Source organism: Chelonia mydas, chromosome 13, assembly GCF_015237465.2.
Source record: "Chelonia mydas isolate rCheMyd1 chromosome 13, rCheMyd1.pri.v2, whole genome shotgun sequence".
NCBI classification, from domain to species: domain Eukaryota; kingdom Metazoa; phylum Chordata; order Testudines; family Cheloniidae; genus Chelonia; species Chelonia mydas.
In genome coordinates, this window is record NC_051253.2 from 31,434,540 (window position 1) to 31,455,337 (window position 20,798).

A 20,798-nucleotide genomic window follows, 5' to 3' on the forward strand; every position below is an offset into this window, starting at 1 on the left:
GCCTAGATGTGAGTCAGGGCACCAAGAAGCTCAACAGTGTCAGTACTGAAGTGGGGAAATGCATGCCCACTGCTGCAAATGTAGGCACCATGGGGACTTTACCAGCAGGAATTCAGGGTTACGCAGTGGTTTTGGGAATCTAAATTTTGTATATAGGTGCTTAAAGTGGCAACTAGTAACATAATCTCCTTTGTGGATCTAGCTTTTAGAGTTGGGTTAGATCCTAAAGCTCAAATATTTGTTAGGGAGGTGCCAGTCTCAGTGCCATTGTTAAAGTTGAGTTCCTTTTTATACTTAAAGAAGGGATTCAGCCTTTTTGTTTTATATGAAAAATATGGCAAGTCATCTGGGAGAACAGAATGAATTTTCTGAGAATTTACAAGTATTATACATCCATTAATTATTAGTTATTATTAGTTAAATTGGAGAAGATGGGATTAATATGAGAATTGAAAGGTGGATAAGGAACTGGTTGAAGGGGAGACTACAATGGGTCATGCTGAAAGGTGAACTGTCAGGCTCGAGGGAGGTCACTAATGGAGTTCCTCAGGGATCAGTCTTGGAACCAATCTTATTTAACATTTTTAGTACTAACTGTGGGAGTGCGCTAATAAAATTTGCGGATGACATAAAGTTGGGGGGTATTGCCATTACGGAGGAGGATCAGAATATCATACAAGAAGATCTGGAGGACCTTGAAAACTGGAGTAATAGAAATGGGATGAAATTTAATAGTGCAAAGCTCAAGGTAAGGCATTTAGGGACTAACAACAAGAATTTTTGCTATAAACTGGGGATGTATCAGTGGGACGTGACAGAGGAAAAGAAAGGGCTGGATGTATTGGTTGATCAGAGGATGACTGTGAGCCGTCAATGTGAAGCAGCTATGAAAAAAAGGGTAATGCAGTCCTAGGATGCATCAGGCAAGGTATTTCCAGTAGAGACAGGGAAGTGTTAGAACCATTATACAAGGCACTGGTGAGCTCTCATCTGGAATAGTGTGTGCAATTCTGGTCTCCCTTGTTTAAGAAAGATGAATTCAAACTGGACCAGGTGCAGAGAAGGGCTACTAGGATGATCCGAGGAATGGAAAACCTACCTAATGAGACGAGACTCAGCTCGGCTAGTTCATCCTGACTAAAAGAAGGCTGAGGGAGATATATAAATACATCAAAGGAATAAATACCGGGGGGAGAGGGAGGAGTTATTTAAGTTAAGCACCAATGTGGACACAAGAACAAATGGATATAAACTGGCCATCAACAAGTTTAGGCTTGAAATTAGACCATGGTTTCTAACCATCAGAAGAGTGAAGTTCTGGAACAGCCTTGCAAGGGGAGCAGTGGGGGCAAAAAACCTAACTGGCTTCAAGACTGAGCTTGATAAGTTTATGGGGCGGGGGGGATGATGGGACTGCCTACAATGGCATGTCGCCGATCTGCAACTGCAAGCAGCAGATATCTCCAATGACCGGTGATGGGACACTAGATGGGGAGCACTGTGAATTACTACAGAGAATTCTTTCCCAGGTGGTCTCTATCGCCATCAAGTAGCAGGTTATATTGGCCTCTGGGATGTGGACACTGCAGTTGGAGGTGTGACTCCAGATCCTGTAGACAAACCCAACCTAGCTTTGAGCTAGCTAGCTGGAACAACGAGAGCAGTGAAGCCACCGCAGCATGGCCTAGGCACCTGAGAACATAACTCAGGGTCCCTGGCAGGCGTGTAGAGCTCATGCTGCTGCAGCTTCAGTGCTGTTGTTATTCAAACTTGCTCACTCAAATCCAGCTGGGGTATGTCTCCACATTCTGCCCTCACACCTCTGACTATAGTGCAGACATTCCCAAAGGCTGCAGATGGAAGTCTCAGGGGCCAAGACAATCCATGCTAGGCTTGTTCCAGTAGTTAGAGAAAAGGAAGTGGCTCTGGAGTAGCAGTTGGTGGTTTAAGAAGAATACAAGCTGCCAATTCTGTGTAGGGCTCAGGTGCTGAGCCCAGGGTCTCTCAGCCAGAATGAATCCTGGAGCCAAACTGCCTCATTCCCACAGAGCAAGGAACTTAGAGGAGTGGGAGTGGTGACCAGTCTCTCACAGAGGCAAGGTGAACTCTACCTATCTGTTGATGGGCTTGTCTGAGGAGAGTCAGGAGCCCAGCATGGACAGCTGGGGAGGAAGTACCTGGGGAGAGGACACGTTGTTCATTGGAACTTTACTGCAAGACTTGTTGTTAGTTTGCTGCCAGACCCCTGGGAAGAGGCTGGACTCTTCGAAGGAGAAGACCCACTCCAGCGTGATGCTGTGTTGTTTGTTTTAAAAGGGGCTCAGTAGGCATGTGTGGCTGGTAGGAGTTGCAGCCTGCCACAGGTCACTTGTCCCACCTTCTGATTGCTTGTGCCAATAGTACCACGTGTTGGCAGCTTTGAGAGGTACGGTGGGTTCAGTGAAAAGGCAGCCATCTTCCCTGAGTTCCAGCCATGGTGCAGGACAGTGGACTAAATGACCCTCTTCAGCACTGATGATCTTGATAAACTGTATGATTGTTCATTGTAAATTCTGGAAAAATATGCAAAAGAGGCCCTGCATGTACTGGTATCTTGTCTTCTGCCAAGTAGGTGGGATGGACCCACCCACCCACGCGCACACACACACACGCACGAACGCAAGAACACTCATTAAAGGATAGTAATGATTAGTACCAGTTCCTAACCTGTTATAGTGCTAAGAGAAAGCATCCTCCTACAAACTTAGCCAAAACTGGTTGGAATGCAGTCATTGCTCAAGATCAGTGCAACTACACAGAGCTCATGGTCGTCATTATGGCATCTGGGGGCATTTCATGCTCTAATTAGCGGTTGAATGCAGGGTATAAAAGTTCAGACACTCCAAGAGCCCTTGTTCTCTTCCTAGGATCGCTGGTTTTGGCGTCTGCGCAACAACCGAGTGCAGGAGGGGTATCCCATGCAGATTGAACAGTTCTGGAAAGGCCTCCCTGCAAAGATTGATGCTGCCTATGAGAGATCTGATGGGAAATTCGTTTTCTTTAAAGGTAGAGTATGTTTACAATACAATTTTGCATCACTGTTCTAACCACTCTTCCTGCGGCAAGCTTTGACAAATGGGATTTTTGCTTGTCTGTTCTAGCGTTGTATTGGTTGGAACTGTATCTCATGTTGGAACCATTTGTGCAAATCCACGAAGAAAGGTAACTGAACTCCTCACAAACCCTCACTTCTAATTGCTCAGAGCCAGATGTTTAAAGGTATTTGGACGCTTAAAGATGCAGCTAGGTATCTAGTAGGATTTTCACAAGCACTGTGGGCTAGATCCATAAAGGCACTTGGGTGCCTAACTGCTTCTGTAGGCACCAGATCCTCAAAACCCTGCTCAGCTGCTGCCTAACCCTGTCAGTGTCTAAATCCTCAGAGGTGCCTAAGTCTCTGTTAGTGGGAATATGCAAAATTGCCTACGTCCTGATGCTCCTGAGTTGCTTGGTGTGCTAACTCATGCCTAAGCCCTGGTGGGATTCTCAAAATAGGCATTCCCCTAGCTGCCGTTTGCACAGAGCCTGATCTAGTACGCAGATGTTCGAGCTAGTGGAGAGGAGAGGTGTTCAGTGTCCCCAAAAGCTCAGTGGCTACAGCATTCCCATGGGAGGTGGGAGACCTGGGTTTGTATCCCCACTCTCCCTGAGTTGGAACAGGGATTTGAACCCACAGCTCTTACATGAATGTCCTAAGCACCAGGCTGTTGGGTCCATTGGGGAGCTTCTCTCAATCTCTTGTTGAAGCCGTTGCACTTTGTATAAAGGCTTATTGGCAGAGGGACTTGAACCCACTGTCATGTGACCCTCCCACATGTAGGTGAGTGCTCTGTGCGCGAGGCTATGGATTCAGTCTCTCACTTGCCTAGTGAATATTTCATTAGTTATACAAAGTGGAGCAGCTTCAACAGGACTGCTTGAGAGAGCCCCATGCAAGACACTCTACACGAGGGTTATAGCACCTTGCCTTAAATGTGGGAGCCCGAGGTTCAAATCAGGCAGAGCAGCAGTTTGGACCTGGGACTCCCTCATTCTGGGAGTGTGCCCTAGTTATTGGCTATAAGGGGGTGGTGTTGTCTCTCTCTCACAGCTGCTAGGACACAGGCTACCTAAATGGCTGACCTGGCTTAAGTGCCTGATGGCTGAGAATCCTGACCAGAGAGAGGTGCCTAACTACCTTTGAGGGTATCATGGCTTCACAGGGTCTGATCTATGCCCCAGCCTGTAGCCAGTCCCTTGGGAGTGACTCCTTTAATGTGCTGGTCCACACAGTTCCACAGGCCAGGCCCGTGGCCTCCAAAACTGGGCCTTCAGGTGCCAGAAATCTCTGTGGCCTCCTGCAGTGAGTCCAGCCAAGCCAGACACTGTGGGAGGCTGGGTCTTACCCTTTTCAATGCCAGGCAGCCTTTTCAAACAAGGTAACAATTTGTTAGTGTCCTGGCCTACAGAATCTGAAAGTCATTAGGTTACCACAGAGAACCAAAGGTTAAGACAGAGGTCAGACTAGCCAACACCAGGGCCCTTGGGCCGTGCAACCATAGAAACCAATTTTCCTTCCTCTCTCTGGGCTTTTCTACACTTAAAAAACCACAGCAGCATAGCTGCACCGCTGCAGCACTTCAGTGTTGACACTACTTACATCAAAGGGAGGGTGGTCTCCTGTCAGTGTAGGCAATCCACCTCCCCAAGAGCCAATAGTTAGGAATTCTTCCATTGACCTTAGCACTGTCTACACAGGGACTTAGGCGGGCTTAACTGTGCTGCTCAGGGGTGTGGATTTTTCACACCCCTGACCGACATGTTCCAGTGTAGACTCTGTTCCTCCCTTTGGCTGTCAGTCCTAGGAGCAAGCCCCTGTGTCTGCATGAGCTCACAGTTCCTGACATCTTTCCCCTTTGTTCTCCAGCTAGGGGGCCTTTGCTCTGCTTCCTGGCAGAGAGGTGGGGGGAAATCTCCTCCTCTTGGCTATTGGTCACTAGGTATGAATGCCCGGCCATTAGGGTGTCCACTGTCTTGGCGGGATCCTCCATTCACATGCGTAGATTCTATTCAGTTTATTAATGACTGAGGTGGCTACGAGTCAAACACACCGTTCCTTCCCTTTACACACAGTACACTGAAGTGCAAAGCCTAGAGGAAAACTGAGGTACATGCAGGAATCATAAAAATACCATCAAAATTCCCACATTGGTCACAGATGGGCAGAGCTTAGGCCTTGCCCTTCTCCACAGCATGTCCCACTGCTCAGCATGCTGGCTTCTCCAAATCCCTTTCTTCAGCCCCTAACTTCCCCATACAATGCCTATGGTCCGGGGTGCCTAGGACTTAGTCCTCTTTGTGGATCTAACCCCTTGGCGCTGACTCCCACGGAAGTCATGAAATCAATGGAATTGGGCAATTAAGCGCTTTTTAAAATCCAACTAGGCACCTTTCTGTATGTTTAGGTAACTACCTCCCTTTAAAAATCTGGCCTCACCCACTTCACTCATGATCTCAGGGAAATGAGGGGAGGATTTGGCCCAGAGGTGACCGTGTCTTGATGAAGAGTGATTGCTTAATGGAATTCATTGTAAAACCAAATATACAGCAGTGTCACCAGTACAGTAGACATGCTTCACCATGCTTTATGCTTGCGTAGTCTGGAGTGGATCTTGTCATAAATGGCGAAGAAAGTTATTCTGGACGGTATGCAGGGACAGGTGGGAATCACATAACTGATGATTGTACAGAGTCCGAGGAACATGAGATTGACAAGTCCATTCAATCACATCTTGTTCACTGCAGTATTCCATTATAAATGTAATTTTTGACACATCCTTACACATCCTCTTTTTAGCCTGAAGATAGGGGAGAATGTCTTTGAATTCTTGAGGCAAACCTGATGATGAATTTATAAATTATTGGATTTAGAAAAAGACTAGTGTTTCTCACTTGACAAAAATTGGTCCCACAATCACTTTTTCATTCAAAAGTCAAAAACATATTTTTTCTATAAAACTCAAGTTTTACCAACTGGGCCTTATTGGAAATTTTAACATAGAGACCCCTCTTGTGAATAATGGCTTAAAGCTTTTAAAGTTACTCAGAGTCATATTCTTTACTGTTGGGAGGGCCAGCAGGTGCCCAGCAGAGATTACAATGACTCTAAGAAACCTTAAATCTACTTCAGATTCTACCTAATTGAAGTCTTCATGTAAAAAAAAAAAAAATCTCCAACGGTTTTTGTCATGAAGAGTCTCCACAACGTAAACCAATGACTAGGATTGTTTGTCAATACAGTTGGTCAGACTGTTCATAGTGAATTATTTATCCAACCCATTTATTCCCACAAATGTTCTGTGAACAAAACAGAACTTTTAGGACTCTCTATTTGTAAATGTGTGTCAAATCATGTGTGTGTATTAATCACAGTTTATGGACTGTCCATAAATTGAGCCACAACACTTATTTGTTATCCCTATATATTACATATGATTGGTCACCCAAGTCACATGGTATTGTTTCTGTTTCCCAACTGGATGACTGAGGCTTTATAAACAAGAGTTTATAAAGGAATCTTTGGTTCTCAACAGGACGGGAAGGAGAGGGAGCAGGAGATAAACAGACCTAAGGAATTCTAGGACATTTAATTTTTTCCTGTCCCATTCTGCACAACCAAGAGCATTATATTTGGCTCCTTATGTGGACCCCAGATGTAAAAATAATTGGCTTCCTTCCTAACTGGGGGAACAAGAAAGAAATCTTGCAGCCTTTTCTATAGCACTCATTGCTGTCATATCTGAGCCTGACAAATATTAATGAGTTATCTTTGCAGCAACCCTATTATATAGAGAGGGCTTCACAGACAAGGAACTGAGGCACTGGGAGATTATGGCCAAAATGTTCAAGTCTCCAGTAATTTTAGATGCTCAAATTCTATAATGAGTGAGCAAGCAAGAGAATGATTCTACAGCCTGATGGTTAGAGCACTCCCCAAGAAGTAGGAGACTCAGGTCTAGCACCCCTGCTCTGAGGTATCTTTATTTAATCCAAAGTGGAACAGCTTCAAGAAGAAAGACTGAGGATACTGCAGATCAGAATATCTCACAGCTCAGTGGTTAAAGCCTGCATCTCAGAGGTAACAGCTCCCTGTTCAAATCCCTTCTACCCCTCAGACAGAGGGGAAACTTGAGCCTGCAGAGTGGATTGGCCCCACAGGTGAGTTAGGTGGAGGAACACCTATCTTCCCCCACTCTGTGCATCACACTGGAGCTGAGGCATCAGGGTGCCTAGAGGGAGCCAGCGGTGTGCATACCCAGAGCCAGGATCACAGCGGCCTAGGAGACCTTTACAATAGAAACATGGGTGCTGAGTGATTGTAGGTGCCTGCTGAGTTCGGCAGCGGCAGCTGAGTGTGGATTTTGTGACTACCACTGGAACCTAAATTTGGGATTGTAGGGGTCTAACGTGGCAGTTAGGTGCCAACGTCCCTTTGTGAACCTAGCCCGAGCTAACTGACCCCACCGCACATGCTGGGAGGTAGGGCAGGGCATTTTAATGCCATTGCCCCACCCTACCTCACAGGGGTGTTTCGAATATAAATTCATTCATGTTTGTTAGCACTAACACAGAAACCAAGTGACATTCCCAAGGCCATGGAATCTGGCAACGCTACAGTTCAAATTCAGGGCCTCCGGACTTCCAGCCCTGAGCTCATCCCTTGCTGCCAGAGGGGCTGAGCCTTCACAGCTCCCATTAACTGCAGCTGCTGTGAGCGCTCAGCACCTCTGCAGTCAGGCCCCCTGTGGACGATGCACCTTCTTTGAAAACATTGTTGAAGCATGCCAGCAGCCTACCATGGAGAACTGCCTCTACCCACCCTCTCAGACCATCTGCACTAGGGGTCCCTACTGCACAAGGAAACCACCTTATTCCGCCTGCTGCATGGGATTCCTTGGCATGTGTCAGCTTCATCCTCCTCCTTCCCTCTCACTTGGAGAGTTGGGCTCTGGTGACTATTCCTCCCCAGAAGTGCCACCTGTGCAGATAGTGAGGGCATGTCTACACTGCAAACCTCAGCTGACCTATATTAGGGTGACTTACAGCCACCGCAGTAATTACTGCCGTGGTGCATGTCCACACTACCCTCCTTGGGTCAGTGGTGCGTGTCACCACCAGGAGTGCTTCCACCGACCTAAGAGGGGCAGTGTGGGGAGCTGAGATCCTAGTCTCTTAACTCCACTGGCAGCTCCCTGCTGGAAGCCTGGCTGCCCCACAGGCTCCCAGGTTCTCAGTGGGCTGCCCTCTCCGTCTGCTCCCCGTTCCCCACCAGGAGTGGGGGGAAGCCGCCCAGGGCTTCTCGCTCCCCCGGCCTGTTCCCTGCAGGGAGTCAAGCAGCTGTCGGTGTATTAGGGCACTTACATCAGTGGCACAGGGCTGTAGTTTAGACACTGACATAATTAGGTCGATATAAGCTGCATTATGTAATGTAGACCAGCCCTGAGTAACATGAGTTTAAATCCTGCTCACTTACCTCATCTGCCTGGACAAGCATGTATGACATGGTCTGTACTGAAATGTTGCCCCAAGCCCTGCCTCCTCTCACTCCCGGTCACTCTGTCCAAAGCAGTGGTTCTCAACCTATTTACCATCACAGTGTGTTATGTGGGCCAAATCCAATACTACCGGTATGGCCCAGAGGATGTCACATGGGCTGCAGCTGTGTACTGATTGGGCCGCAAGTGGCCCGTGGGTCGCAGATTGAGAACCACTGGTCCAAAGTGAGTGTGGCTGGGTCTTTGCAGCAGGGATTTTTTAAAATTATTTATTGATTATATTATTCATTGGTCATTTACAATAAGGCATGCCACTTACATTGCCTTGGCATGTGTAGGTACATATCTTTTTACAGAATTAACAATATTAAGCAACATATTGTCTATTGACCATATTTTTTTCTAACAAATGTTTCTTAATTTAAAAAAACTATATATATAACATCACAAACTATACATAAACCTCTGATAATACATAAATTCATAATATACTAACCACTTGCTATGTAACCTTAGCTATACTTGAAACATTTAATTATATGTAATATGAATGGTTAACATATGAATCAATTATTTGTATTGCGCAATTTACAAACAATCAAATTGTGCTCATAAAACTACAACGAGTTAAAGAAAAATTATTAAAATAAGATAAAGACTAGAAGCCAAATTCAGAGGAGGGGGCTAGGGACTGAAAGGGAAGGACGCATGTGGAGAAGGTGGGGGGAGGGAAGGGGCGCCATGCATTTAATAGGATCACTCAAATACTTTCAGGAGAGCATCCCATATCGCTGTGACTTTTTCTCTGGTATTTCTGTTATGGGATATAAATGTTTCCACAATGTCCAAGCTTATGATGTCTATGTGCCAGTCTTCAATTGCTGCTCGCTTTTAGGATTTCCATTTCTGTAGGAGTAGTCTTTTAACAATTATTCATGCTCTACTGAGCCAAAGTTTTTCAGATTTACTCCGCATCCAACTAATATTCACTAGGTTTAAAATTGCATGTAACAATTTTATATGATAGGAAAAGTTAACACTGCAATTCAGTTCTGTCCAAATCCTACAGGCACAGGAGCATTCCCAGAGCATAGGGGTTACGTTAGCACCCGCTGAGTCACAGAACCAACATTTGTCTGACTCAGCAGCAGCTGTTTTGAACAGTCAGAGCGGGGTCTAATACACCCTCCATGTCATTTTCTGCTGGTGTAATCTTAAATGGAAGTGTAAGGAACAAACCTGGCTAAAATTTGTTTCCATTGGTTAGCAGAGAATAACTGGCCTAGTTCCTCCTCCCATTCGTTTCTCAGGGGATCGGTGTTCAGTTCAGATTTGCTGGCCAGGTGTGCACGTACTATTGCCATCAGTCTTGGCGATCTGGGTCATATTTGGAGAGATGGAAGCAGTGCCGGTGGGCGAGGGTAGCGCGGGCATCAGGGCCAAGCAGACAGGAGATGGCATGTTTAAATTGGATGTATTGCCACTCCTCCTGAGTCTCCACCTTGAACCTTTCATTCAGTATTGTAAAAGGCGGGAAGTCAATAAACTGACTGATGGTCAGAATCCCTTTCCTAATCCAATCTGGCCAGCTGATGAGGTTGCCTGCTATTCAGAGTTTCAAGTTATCCCAGCTAGAGACCTTGGCACATAGAAGGCGGCGATTTCTAAATTTAATAGACATCATACGCCAAGGATTCCTGGCTGCCCCCACAGTTGGTAATAGTGCTGTAGGGAATCGGGAGTAATCCGTGTGCAGTGCATTCAAAAGGAGCAAAGGAGCAACCAATTCTGCTTCCAGCTGGAACCAATCCGGGGCTGTACAGCATGAGGGATGAGCCACTGCGCTGCTAAACCCCCTGTTTTGATGGGGAACTGTAATCTGCGTAAGCAGGTTCTGGGCTCGTTACCAGGATCCCACAAGGACTTGAACATGTTGTTGATTTGGTAAAAATAAAAGGGAGGAATATGGCTAGGGAGGGCCGGCCTTAGGGAAAATGGCACCCTGGACGAACTTGTGTTTTGGTGCCCCCCATCACCCCTGGCCCCCATGGGCTCCCTGGGCTTCCCCCCATCTCCTCTGGGCCCTGCTGCCTCCCCCAGTGTTTAATTTGTATTGAAAGAGATTCCAGAGCTCAGCCCTGGCACAAATTAAGCATTGACAGGGTGGCCTGATACCAGCTGGTGCTGACCGGACGCCCTAAAGGCTCTGAAGGCAACGTCACCGCCAGCAGCAGCGTAGAAGTAGGGGTGGCATGGTATATGGTGTATTGCCACCCTCACTTCTGCGCTGCAGCTGTGGCTCGGCATGTGGCTCAAGATGGGCTTCATGCTGTCACATGAGGGCTGCATCTTGCCAGAGCCCACGGCCCTCCTGCAGCCCTCTGGCCACTCCTGGCTTATTGGGGCACCATTTCAGATTTTGGGGGGTGGGAGGAAACTTTAACCATGATTCCAGGGACTACTCAGGCCCTGAAAACGCTAGGGTTTTTGCAAATAATAACTTAGGAATTAGCCGACAGAGCACTGTATCTAACTGTTATATAAAGAAAGAAAAAATATATACAAACTCCACTTAAAGCCACATTTAAAGTTTATATGTAAATGTAGAACAATCAGGAGAAAATACAGAAAGATATTCCCAATCTTAAACCTTGAGGTATCAGTTCTGGAGCTTTAACACCAGAGGTGAAAGTAAGCCAGTACGGTCCGGTACGGCATACCGGCAAGAGCCGATACACAGCTGACCGTACCAGCAGGGGGCAGCTTCTCCAGGTGGGCAATTTAAAAAGGCCCTGGGTTCCCGGCAGCGGCCGGAGCCCTGGGCCCTTTAAATTGCCACCAGAGCTCCGCTGCTGGAGCCCCGGGGTAGCTGAAGCGATTTAAAGGGCTTGGGGATTTAAAGTCCCCCGCCCCTTCGGCCTGAGGCCCCACCCCTTCCGCCCGAGGGGGACCCCCTCCCCCCTCCGCCTGCTCAGGACCCTTAAGTTACTTTCTCTCCTGTTTAACACAGATATGAGACACACACGTCTGATACTTTGTACACTATCTTTAATAGAGATAAATGAAAATAAAATCTGCTGACTTTCTCTAGCAGACACACTCTGTGTTACTACCATTATCTACTCTATTTTAGTCAATTGTTTTTCACTCCACTAAAAACATACTTAATTTTAACATATGTGATTAAGGGTTTTTTCTTCTTTATTTTTCTAATTATTTTGGCATTTATGTTTACCGATCACAATCATGTACGTGACTCACTAACCTTTGACTCCATCGTTTCTATTGGCATCATAGTTGGAACTGCATTTATTTTCATGCACATTTTAAGATATTTTACAGATATAACTAAAAATACAATTTGAAAATAAGCGACCTTCATCTGCACAGTGTCTAAAATTATATGTGTAGTTAATGTTTTTTAAACTGGCACTGCTAAGGTTAGTACAAGCTAAAGTTGCATTCTAGAAGGATACCATTTTTTGATTGTATCAGTTTAAATAATTAATGACAAAGCACAATATGGTAATAAAAGTAATAATGCTAATTACTCCAGCCAGGACAGAGTTAGGCATTTTAGAACTTACTAGTCAAAGAATTAAATTTAAGCATAAGAGAGAAATAAAAATTATGAAATGCACAGACCAGTCAAAAAACTAAAATAACAGCACTTTGAAAGAATAAAATTACAGAGAATATATGTGCATTACAGGATGTACCAAGAAGTAACAACAACAATAATACAAGTATGTGTTGGGAGGTGAGTGTGAAAGAGACAGAGTGTGTGTGAGAGAGAGACAGTGTGTGTGTGTGTGTGAGAGAGAGTGTGTGTGTGTGTGTGAGAGAGAGAGAGAGACAGTGTGTGTGTGTGTGAGAGAGAGAGTGTGTGTGTGAGAGAGAGAGACAGAGTGTGTGAGAGAGAGAGACAGTGTGTGTGTGTGAGAGAGTGTGTGTGTGTGAGAGAGAGTGTGAGAGAGAGACTGTGTGTGTGAGAGAGAGAGAGTGTGTGTGTGTGTGTGTGAGAGAGAGACAGAGTGTGTGAGAGAGAGAGACAGTGTGTGTGTGAGAGAGTGTGTATGTATGTGAGAGAGTGTGAGAGAGAGTGTGTGTGTGTGTGAGAGAGAGAGACAGTGTGTGTGAGAGACAGAGTGGGTGTGTGTGTGTGTGTGTGAGAGAGAGACAGACAGACAGACAGAGTGCGTGTGTGCTGGAGGAGCGGCACTCAGCAGTCTGAAGGCTCGTTGACAACAGCAGCCGTCAGCAGCTCCTCAGTCTCCGTCCTGACCCCTGGCCCCCCCATCCCAGTTCAGCGGAGATAGGGTACATGGGTGGAGGCGAGACAGGGGGAGGGGGACACCCTGACATGAGTGCCCCCTTCCTCTCCTCCCGCCCCCCGGTTCTGCACAGAAAACAGGAGGCTCCCGGGAGCCGCTAGCCAGGTGCGGCTCCAAAGCAGGGGGCAGGTGCAACGCAGCTGCAGACGGCAGCAGAGTAGCGGGGGGAGCGGCACGCCTGCTCCGTAGGCACCCCGTTTATACCGGCGCCCCAGGCTTTTGCCCCATTTGTCCTTGGCCTAAGGCCAGCCCTGGAATTCAGGATGAAAAGGAACCTGGGAAAGGGCATTCATTGTAATTGTGTTTGTTTTTCCCCAAAGGCTGAGAGGCAGTGCCTGCCATCTATTGAAATTGCTGCTACCTGCATGAGTAATGGGGCAGGTTACCCTTGACTACGTTTTATATCTGAGGTTTGTCTGTTGCCATCTAAATGTACCTATAGGAGAGTCAGTTCCAGTTAGATCCAATGAGATCTTCATTGCTTCCGACTTTTCCCAATTTATCTTATTGCCAGAGAATTTACCCAAATTATCTATTGCTTGTAGGATATTTGGAATCGATTGATCTGGATTTTTAATAAATAGGAGGATGTGGTCTGCATATAGAAGGATTTTTGTCTTCTGAGTGCCTGATTTGATCCCTTGAATGGTATTCCCTAATTAGTATTGCAAGCAGTTCTAATGGTAGATTGAACAGGATGAGGAGAGGGAGCATGCCTCTCTAGTTCCCTGAAGCAGATCAAAGTGGGGGGACATTATGCTATTTGTTAGGATGTGGGAGTTGGGATTGGACTATAACAACTTCATCCATGAAATAAAGGATTTCCCCAACCCAAATTTACCCAGAATACGAAAACAATATCACCAGTTCACTCTGTCAAAGGCAGAGTGTCCATTCTCTGAATGGAGTGAAATGATTTTATGGGAATTTCTAGAACGTTGATGGAATGCCACAACTTTAATCAATTGACATGTGTCATCTAAACCATGCCTTTTCTAAATAAATCCCACCTGCTTGGAGTGAACCACCCCACTCTACTTTTTCAAGCCTCTTCGCCAATATTTTTGAAAGTATTTTTATATCAGCATTGATTAAAGAGATGGGTCTATGGCTGTTACACTTTGGCATATCGTTACCCAGTTTAAGTAGTACAGTAACTAGGGCTTCTCTTCACTTTACGTTGTTTGGTTAATTTCAGGAGCTGAGCTTGGCTAACCCCTCTTTCCTGAGCAGAAAATGATCCAGCCCCTAACAGAAGCTGTTAGTGCCTCCCATAGGGTTGAATGGGGTGTCTCTGGTGTATCATTCGTTTCAAAGAAAAACAAATTTCTGCTGTGATCTAGTTCTGAAAAATGTTCTCTTTCAAAAGAGAGGCGTTCAGTCTCCATCTCTTACAAATCCAGTTTGTCTCAGGAGGGGAAATTGTAGTGTCACTGGTGCATGATCAGAGATCCTGGTAGTCTTGATTTCGTTACTAGTATGGAGTCCATAGAAATCAGGAAGAAATCTATTTGTGAATATGTGGAAAGTGTGGAGGAAAAAAACCTAAAACCCTTCATTGTAGGGCTCTGCAACCGCCACACATCTTTTAACCCCAAGTCTTCCATATAGCCTTTCTAATGGTTCTAGCATGTTACTGTGTACACTGGGGCCGGCCTGACTTGTCTAAAAAAGGATCCAACACCTCATTAAAATCTCCTACTGTGATGACTGATTCTAGTGGGATAGTAATTAATTTGGAAAAAAAACTTAAAAAAAAAAACTTGGCTCATCTTTATTAGGTCCACATATATCAATTAGGGAATATAGAGAGTCAGAGATCTTAGGCTTCACCAGCAAAAATCTACCTTCCTCATCTTTATTTATATCTAGAACTTGTAAATTCAGTCTTCTGCAAAACAATATCCCTACACCTTTGTCTGCTAAACATCATCCCTTCCCCCATCCAGCCCCTTCTAAATTTCTCTGCCTCCAAGTCATGAAGGTGGGTTTCCTGTAGGAAGATAATATCTGCTTTCAACGGTTCTAGATGAGTGATTATTCTTTTTCTTTTTATCTGGTGATTCACCCCTTTGATGTTCCTGGAAATACAATTTATAATATTAAGCATAAGGAGTGCTTACGTCAAATATTTCTTTATTAGGTGCCTGAGTAGTGTCATTGCTTGAGCCACAGTTAGTTTCAGATCTAGGAAAGGTATATCTGGGCTCCCCCTCACCACCCCGGAGACGTGAACAGGGAGGGGGCAATGGAGAGAGTTAGGCAGATCAGGAAAGGTAAAAGATAATGTGGGTGTGACAGGGCGCTAGGCAGGAACTCCTGAGCCAACCCTCTGTCATGCCAGCTCCAATTAAGGGAGGTAAATTGGAGCTGGTTAGAGAAACCTGCACCAGACTGGCAAATGGGAAACAGCTGCCAGACTAATTAGCCAGGAGCTACATACAGGCCTAGAGGAAGGAAGCCAGGGGAGAGCCAGAGAGCAGAAGGAGAGTGGTAGCTCTTCTCTCCTGGATGCAGAACCTGAGAAGTCCTGAAGGCTGAAACCCCAATCTGTATATGGTGAGACGGTGGTGGGCACACATGCTGAACCCCAGGGGCTCTGAGTGGTTTGTGAACGCAGCAGAGGCAGGAGCAAAGGGGACCCTGCTATACTCTGTTACAGCGAGAAACAGAAAAAAAGAAATGAAGTGATCAAAATTGACCAAAGATCACTTGAAAAATATATAATTCTTATCCAAACAGAAATAGGACCTAAATCCATGAGATTTACAAGGGGGTGACCTCATCACTCACTCCCTCCACCACCCTCAAAACACCCAGTTGGAGTATAACTGGATTCCCTTTAGCTTTATAAAGAAGAAATAGTCTGATATCAAAAGAAGACGTTGTTTCTGCACTGTTCACAACAACAAAAGGGGGAAAAGTCTATAGTGGATATTTAAGAAAGTTATGCAAATTGTTTAAGTAACCTTATGCTAACGTAACTGGATCATTTGCAGATAAGAGTTCATTAGCAGACCTGTTCTGCCGACACTTTGCCCCCTAGAGCCTTGTCCATGCTGGATTACAGTGCGAATGCCATTGCTCAAAAGTTCTATCAGCAATAGAAACCAACACAGCATTTCTTACAACTCATTTAACAAAAATAAAAATGAAAGATAAGCCCCTGCACTAATGTTATTGCCAGTCTCACAATAACATGTTCTCAGCAATCTGCTGAATCAGAACCAGCAAGCATCATTATTCCTGGATAGGATTTTAGGAGCTCAGATTCCATTACAGTTGGGAATGGAAATGATTTGTCATGAAACCAAAAGCTTCATTAGAATCATAGAATATCAGGGTTGGAAGGGACCTCAGGAGTTCATCTAGTCCAACCCCCTGCTCAAAGCAGGACCAATCCTCAACTAAATCATCCCAGCCAGGGCTTTGCCAAGCCTGACCGTAAAAACCTCTAAGGAAGGAGATTCCACCACCTCCCTAGGTAACGCATTCCAGTGCTTCACCACCCTCCTAGTGAAAAAGTTTTTCCTAATATCCAACCTCCCCCACTGCAACTTGAGACCATTGCTCCTTGTTCTGTCATCTGCTACCACTGAGAACAGTCTAGAGCCATCCTCTTTGGAACCCCCTTTTGGGTAGTTGCAAGCAGCTATCAAATCCCCCCTCATTCTATGATTCTTTTCCTCTGCAGACTAAATAATCCCAGTTCCCTCAGCCTCTCCTTGTAAATCACATGCTCCAGCCCCCTAATCATTTTTATTGCTCTCCGCTGGACTCTTTCCAATTTTTCCACATCCTTCTTGTAGTGTGGGGCCCAAAACTGGACACAGTACTCCAGATGAGGCCTCACCAATGCCGAATAGAAGGGAACAATCACGTCCCTCGATCTGCTGCAATGCTCCTACTTATACAGCTCAAACATTGCTTAGCTCTGGTAGCTCTCACACACGTACATTTAAGGTAAATGGGTTGAATAGTTTCAGATTTACTATAAACCCAGAATCTAGGAGATTAGCTGGGGATGAAGGAAAGTAAAATCACTGGGGGGAAGAGGAGGGGGTTGGAAAAGGTACCAGGAGAGAGCGGCCTCAGACAGAAAACAAACTCACACTGCTCTGTTGAACCCTGCTGCTGATCCACAGGCGTACGGCATCCCCAGCCCAGTACCGAACTTTGCTTGGGCTCAGGATCTTGAAGGGGGGTGTGCTCCCAGTGCACTGGAATTGTGAGAGGGGCAGATGCTTTCAGTGCACTGGAGTCATGGGGGGGGGGGGTTGCTCCCAGTACACTGGAATTGGGGGGCGGGGCTGCTCCTGGTGGACTGGAATCGGGGGGGGGCGGGGGTGTCGCTCCCAGTGCACTGGAGTCATGGGGGGGGGGAGGGTTTGCTCCCAGTACACTGGAATTGGGGGGCGGGGCTGCTCCTGGTGGACTGGAATCGGGGGGGGGGCGGGGGTGTCGCTCCCAGTGCACTGGAGTCATGGGGGGGGAGAGGGTTTGCTCCCAGTACACTGGAATTGGGGGGCGGGGCTGCTCCTGGTGGACTGGAATCGGGGGGGGGGGTGGGGGTGTCGCTCCCAGTGCACTGGAGTCATGGGGGGGGAGAGGGTTTGCTCCCAGTACACTGGAATTGGGGGGCGGGGCTGCTCCTGGTGGACTGGAATCGGGGGGGGGGGGCGGGGGTGTCGCTCCCAGTGCACTGGAATCATGGGGGGGGGGGTTGCTCCCAGTACACTGGAATTGGGGGGCGGGGCTGCTCCTGGTGGACTGGAGTCGGGGGGGGTGGGGGTGTCGCTCCCAGTGCACTGGAGTCGGGGAGGGGCGGGGGTGTCGCTCCCAGTGCACTGGAATCATGGGGGGGGGGTTGCTCCCAGTGCACTGGAATTGGGGGGCGGGGCTGCTCCTGGTGGACTGGAATCGGGGGGGGTGGGGGTGTCGCTCCCAGTGCACTGGAATCATGGGGGAGGGTGGAATGTTGCTCCCAGTGCTTTGCATTTGGAGGGGATTTTGGTGCAAGGGGGTGGTGGGCTCTCTTAATATCTTGGGTTCTGATCAGGGATGAGACAAAGGCCCTGGCAGCATGGTGGATAAAAATACCCCAGACCTCCCTTTTTCCAGCCCCTCTGAGATCCCCACAATTCTCAGACTGTTTCTCCTGGCGCTTCCCTCTGGCGATCAATGCCCGTCTCCCGCAGTGCTTTAACGGGTCTTTCTGTGGCTGTGCAGTCATGTCCATAGTACTCACTGTGTCATCTAGTGAGGAGAGTCTGGTCTCAGCTTTCTCTAGTCTCGCTGCCAAGCCTTGCAAGTCAGCTTGAAGTGTACTAGTAAGATTTACGTTCTCGGGTTATAGTGTCAGATAATCTGTCCACCTGAGACTTGTTTTAGCCAGTCCGTAATTTCACCTAGTCTCAGAGGGGCAGCATCTCCCCGGTCAGCTGTCCTGGCGACAAGAGGGCTGTGCAACGGCTTCTGCTTTTTAGGATAGTGTAGAAAGGCTGGCGAGGGCGCGGCATCCCTACTGGCATTACATTAAAAGCAACGCGGGGTAGGATAATATCTCGTCCAAACCGGATGGAAAGCGATTCAGTTGCTACCAGTTGTGAACGTCAGGGGGTGGGGAAGGGAGCTGTAGAGCTCTGCAGCCCAGCCCCTGGTGGCTCCTGGAAGCCTGACCATATCGCGTTACATCCTTCATTTGGGGGGAGGATAGCTCAGTGGTTTGAGCATTGGCTTGCTAAACCCAGGGTTGTGAGTTCAATCCTTGAAGCGGCCATTTAGGGATCTGGGGCAAAAATTGGGGATTGGTCCTGCTTTGAGCAGGCGGTTGGACTAGATGGCCTCCTGAGGTCCCTTCCAACCCTGATATTCTATGATTTATCCCTCTTTTTTCAAAATCATGTGACGGGGAAGCGTCCCAGGCAACTAGAAAGCAAGGAAAGCTAAAGCCGGAGGGAGGATGGAATTCACGTATTGTTCTCATCACAGCAGTTTGCCCCTTGCCACAGTACTTTCTTGTGAGGTGGATGACGCTGGTCTTGGGGGTTCACTTTAGGAATGGCCCCTGACTTCTGCATGTGACCCAACATGTCTTTTAGGGTGCAGCCACCTTCTTCCTTATGCTGGCCCTATGATTACCTGTCTTCCATGGTGTGTGCACCAATGTGCCACCAGTAGGGAGCGTTGGAAACTACAGGACACTCTCGCTATAATGCCCTTCATAATAACGATAATATAATGAACCTGGTGCCTGGATCCCACCTCCAGCCCTGGGGCTGCAGCAAGGGCTGACAGATCCTCCGGCCCTGGGTCTGTGGTGGGGGCTCAGAGCTCCTCCGGCCCGGGGCAACGGCGAGTGCTCAGAGCTCCTCCAGCCCCTGGCTTGGATCCTGAGGGGTTTGTTAGGGGAAGGGTGTACTGTACTTGGGGTAACACAGCAGGGGCCAGCTAGCTGTCTGGGAGTGAATGTAGTAATGACTAAGACAAACATGGATACACACAAAACCCCTTCACAGGAAGCAGGCAGGGTTGAATACTATTCAACACCTGCAACTTTAGTTGAGTGTTACCAGTTTTCAGAAAGTAATTGATTAAATGAATCATTTGTCATGGTACTGAGCATGGTATTTAGCATGTATTTGCTGACTACTGCTGAGAATATGTTGCATGTAGTGATCCCAAATAGTGTCTCACATCTTAGTGGAGAAGTGAGCCCATAGACACCTTCTCTTCCAGTCACGCCCGTCCAACACCTCGCTGGTGACTCTTGGTACGTAACGCGTCTCAGGAATATGCTGCTGTGTTTGTAGGCTCTCTAGTGAGGTCAGTCATTCAGCGTCCTCCTGGTCGTTTATTCAGCATGAATCACTTTTGTCTCCTTTTGCTCTTCATCCATCCCTCTCTCCCTCCCCTCGGTTTCTCTCAGCTGGAAACTAGGAGGAGAGCTAGCACCAGGTGACCAGCCAGCTCTCTGCAGCCCACCAACAAATGTTCTTGGGCCACCACAGACCACAGTTTGGGGACGCTGCTGTAATCAGCCTGGCAAGTGATGTTTCGTAAGCACTCCCCTGCTGTGCGCCTAACCTGAAGTTCAGTTACAGGCCGTGAGAACATTTCAGATTCAAGTGGTTGGCTGGATCTCAGTAAATTTATTGTTTGTTTTTCCCCCCTCATCCCTAGGAGATAAATACTGGGTCTTTAAGGAAGTGACAGCAGAGCCAGGGTACCCCCACGGCCTGGTGGAGCTGGGAAGCTGTCTCCCCCGGGAAGGCATCGACACAGCTTTGCGATGGGAGCCAGTAGGCAAAACCTATTTCTTCAAAGGAGACAAGTACTGGCGCTATAACGAGGACAAGAGATCGACTGACCCAGGATACCCAAAGCCCATCACTGTGTGGAGGGGAATCCCACAGGCCCCACAAGGAGCTTTTATCAGCAAAGAAGGCTGTACGTAGACCCCATTATTGCAAGTGCTTGTCAGACTAATACCAGGTTCCCTAGCTTGGGGTTGGTTTGTTTCAGATGGTTTTACTGAGCTGGAGTCAGGCCCCAGCGCTCACATTGCTGTTCTGACATCAGTGGCCCCAGAGGGCGCGAAGGGCTGGGGTCACAAAGCAGCGGAGGCTGGGCCATGCTGAGCATCCCCACCCCTAACGTCTAGGTGCCTAAAAAACCGCTGGGTCCAACAAGGCTGCGTTAGGCGCCTGAGCCCCTGTGCACTGACCCGGGGGAGACGGGCACCTCAGAATGGGATTCATAACGGCCAGCCTGCGAGACAGCTACTCGCCTACAGTAGCCACCAGGAGGTGCCAAGTCCAGGCGGGTGCTAAGCTCCACCCCCTCAGAGACAGGTGTCCAAGTCCAGGCTCCAGGGAGGGGCCTCCCTCTG

The 20,798-nt window shown here is 47.5% G+C and overlaps 1 protein-coding gene across 5 annotated transcripts in view; it reads left to right on the forward strand.

Moving 5' to 3' along the window:
* The window catches only part of MMP24 (matrix metallopeptidase 24), a 161,271-nt gene that overhangs the window by 137,262 nt on the left and 3,211 nt on the right, over positions 1-20,798 (forward strand). For all 5 annotated transcript variants that reach the window (XM_037915274.2, XM_037915273.2, XM_043527290.1 and 2 more), the window contains exons 7-8: positions 2,907-3,045; positions 20,090-20,356. In XM_037915274.2, the coding sequence (XP_037771202.1) occupies positions 2,907-3,045; positions 20,090-20,356 (406 nt within the window). The remainder of the gene's footprint in view (positions 1-2,906; positions 3,046-20,089; positions 20,357-20,798) is intronic.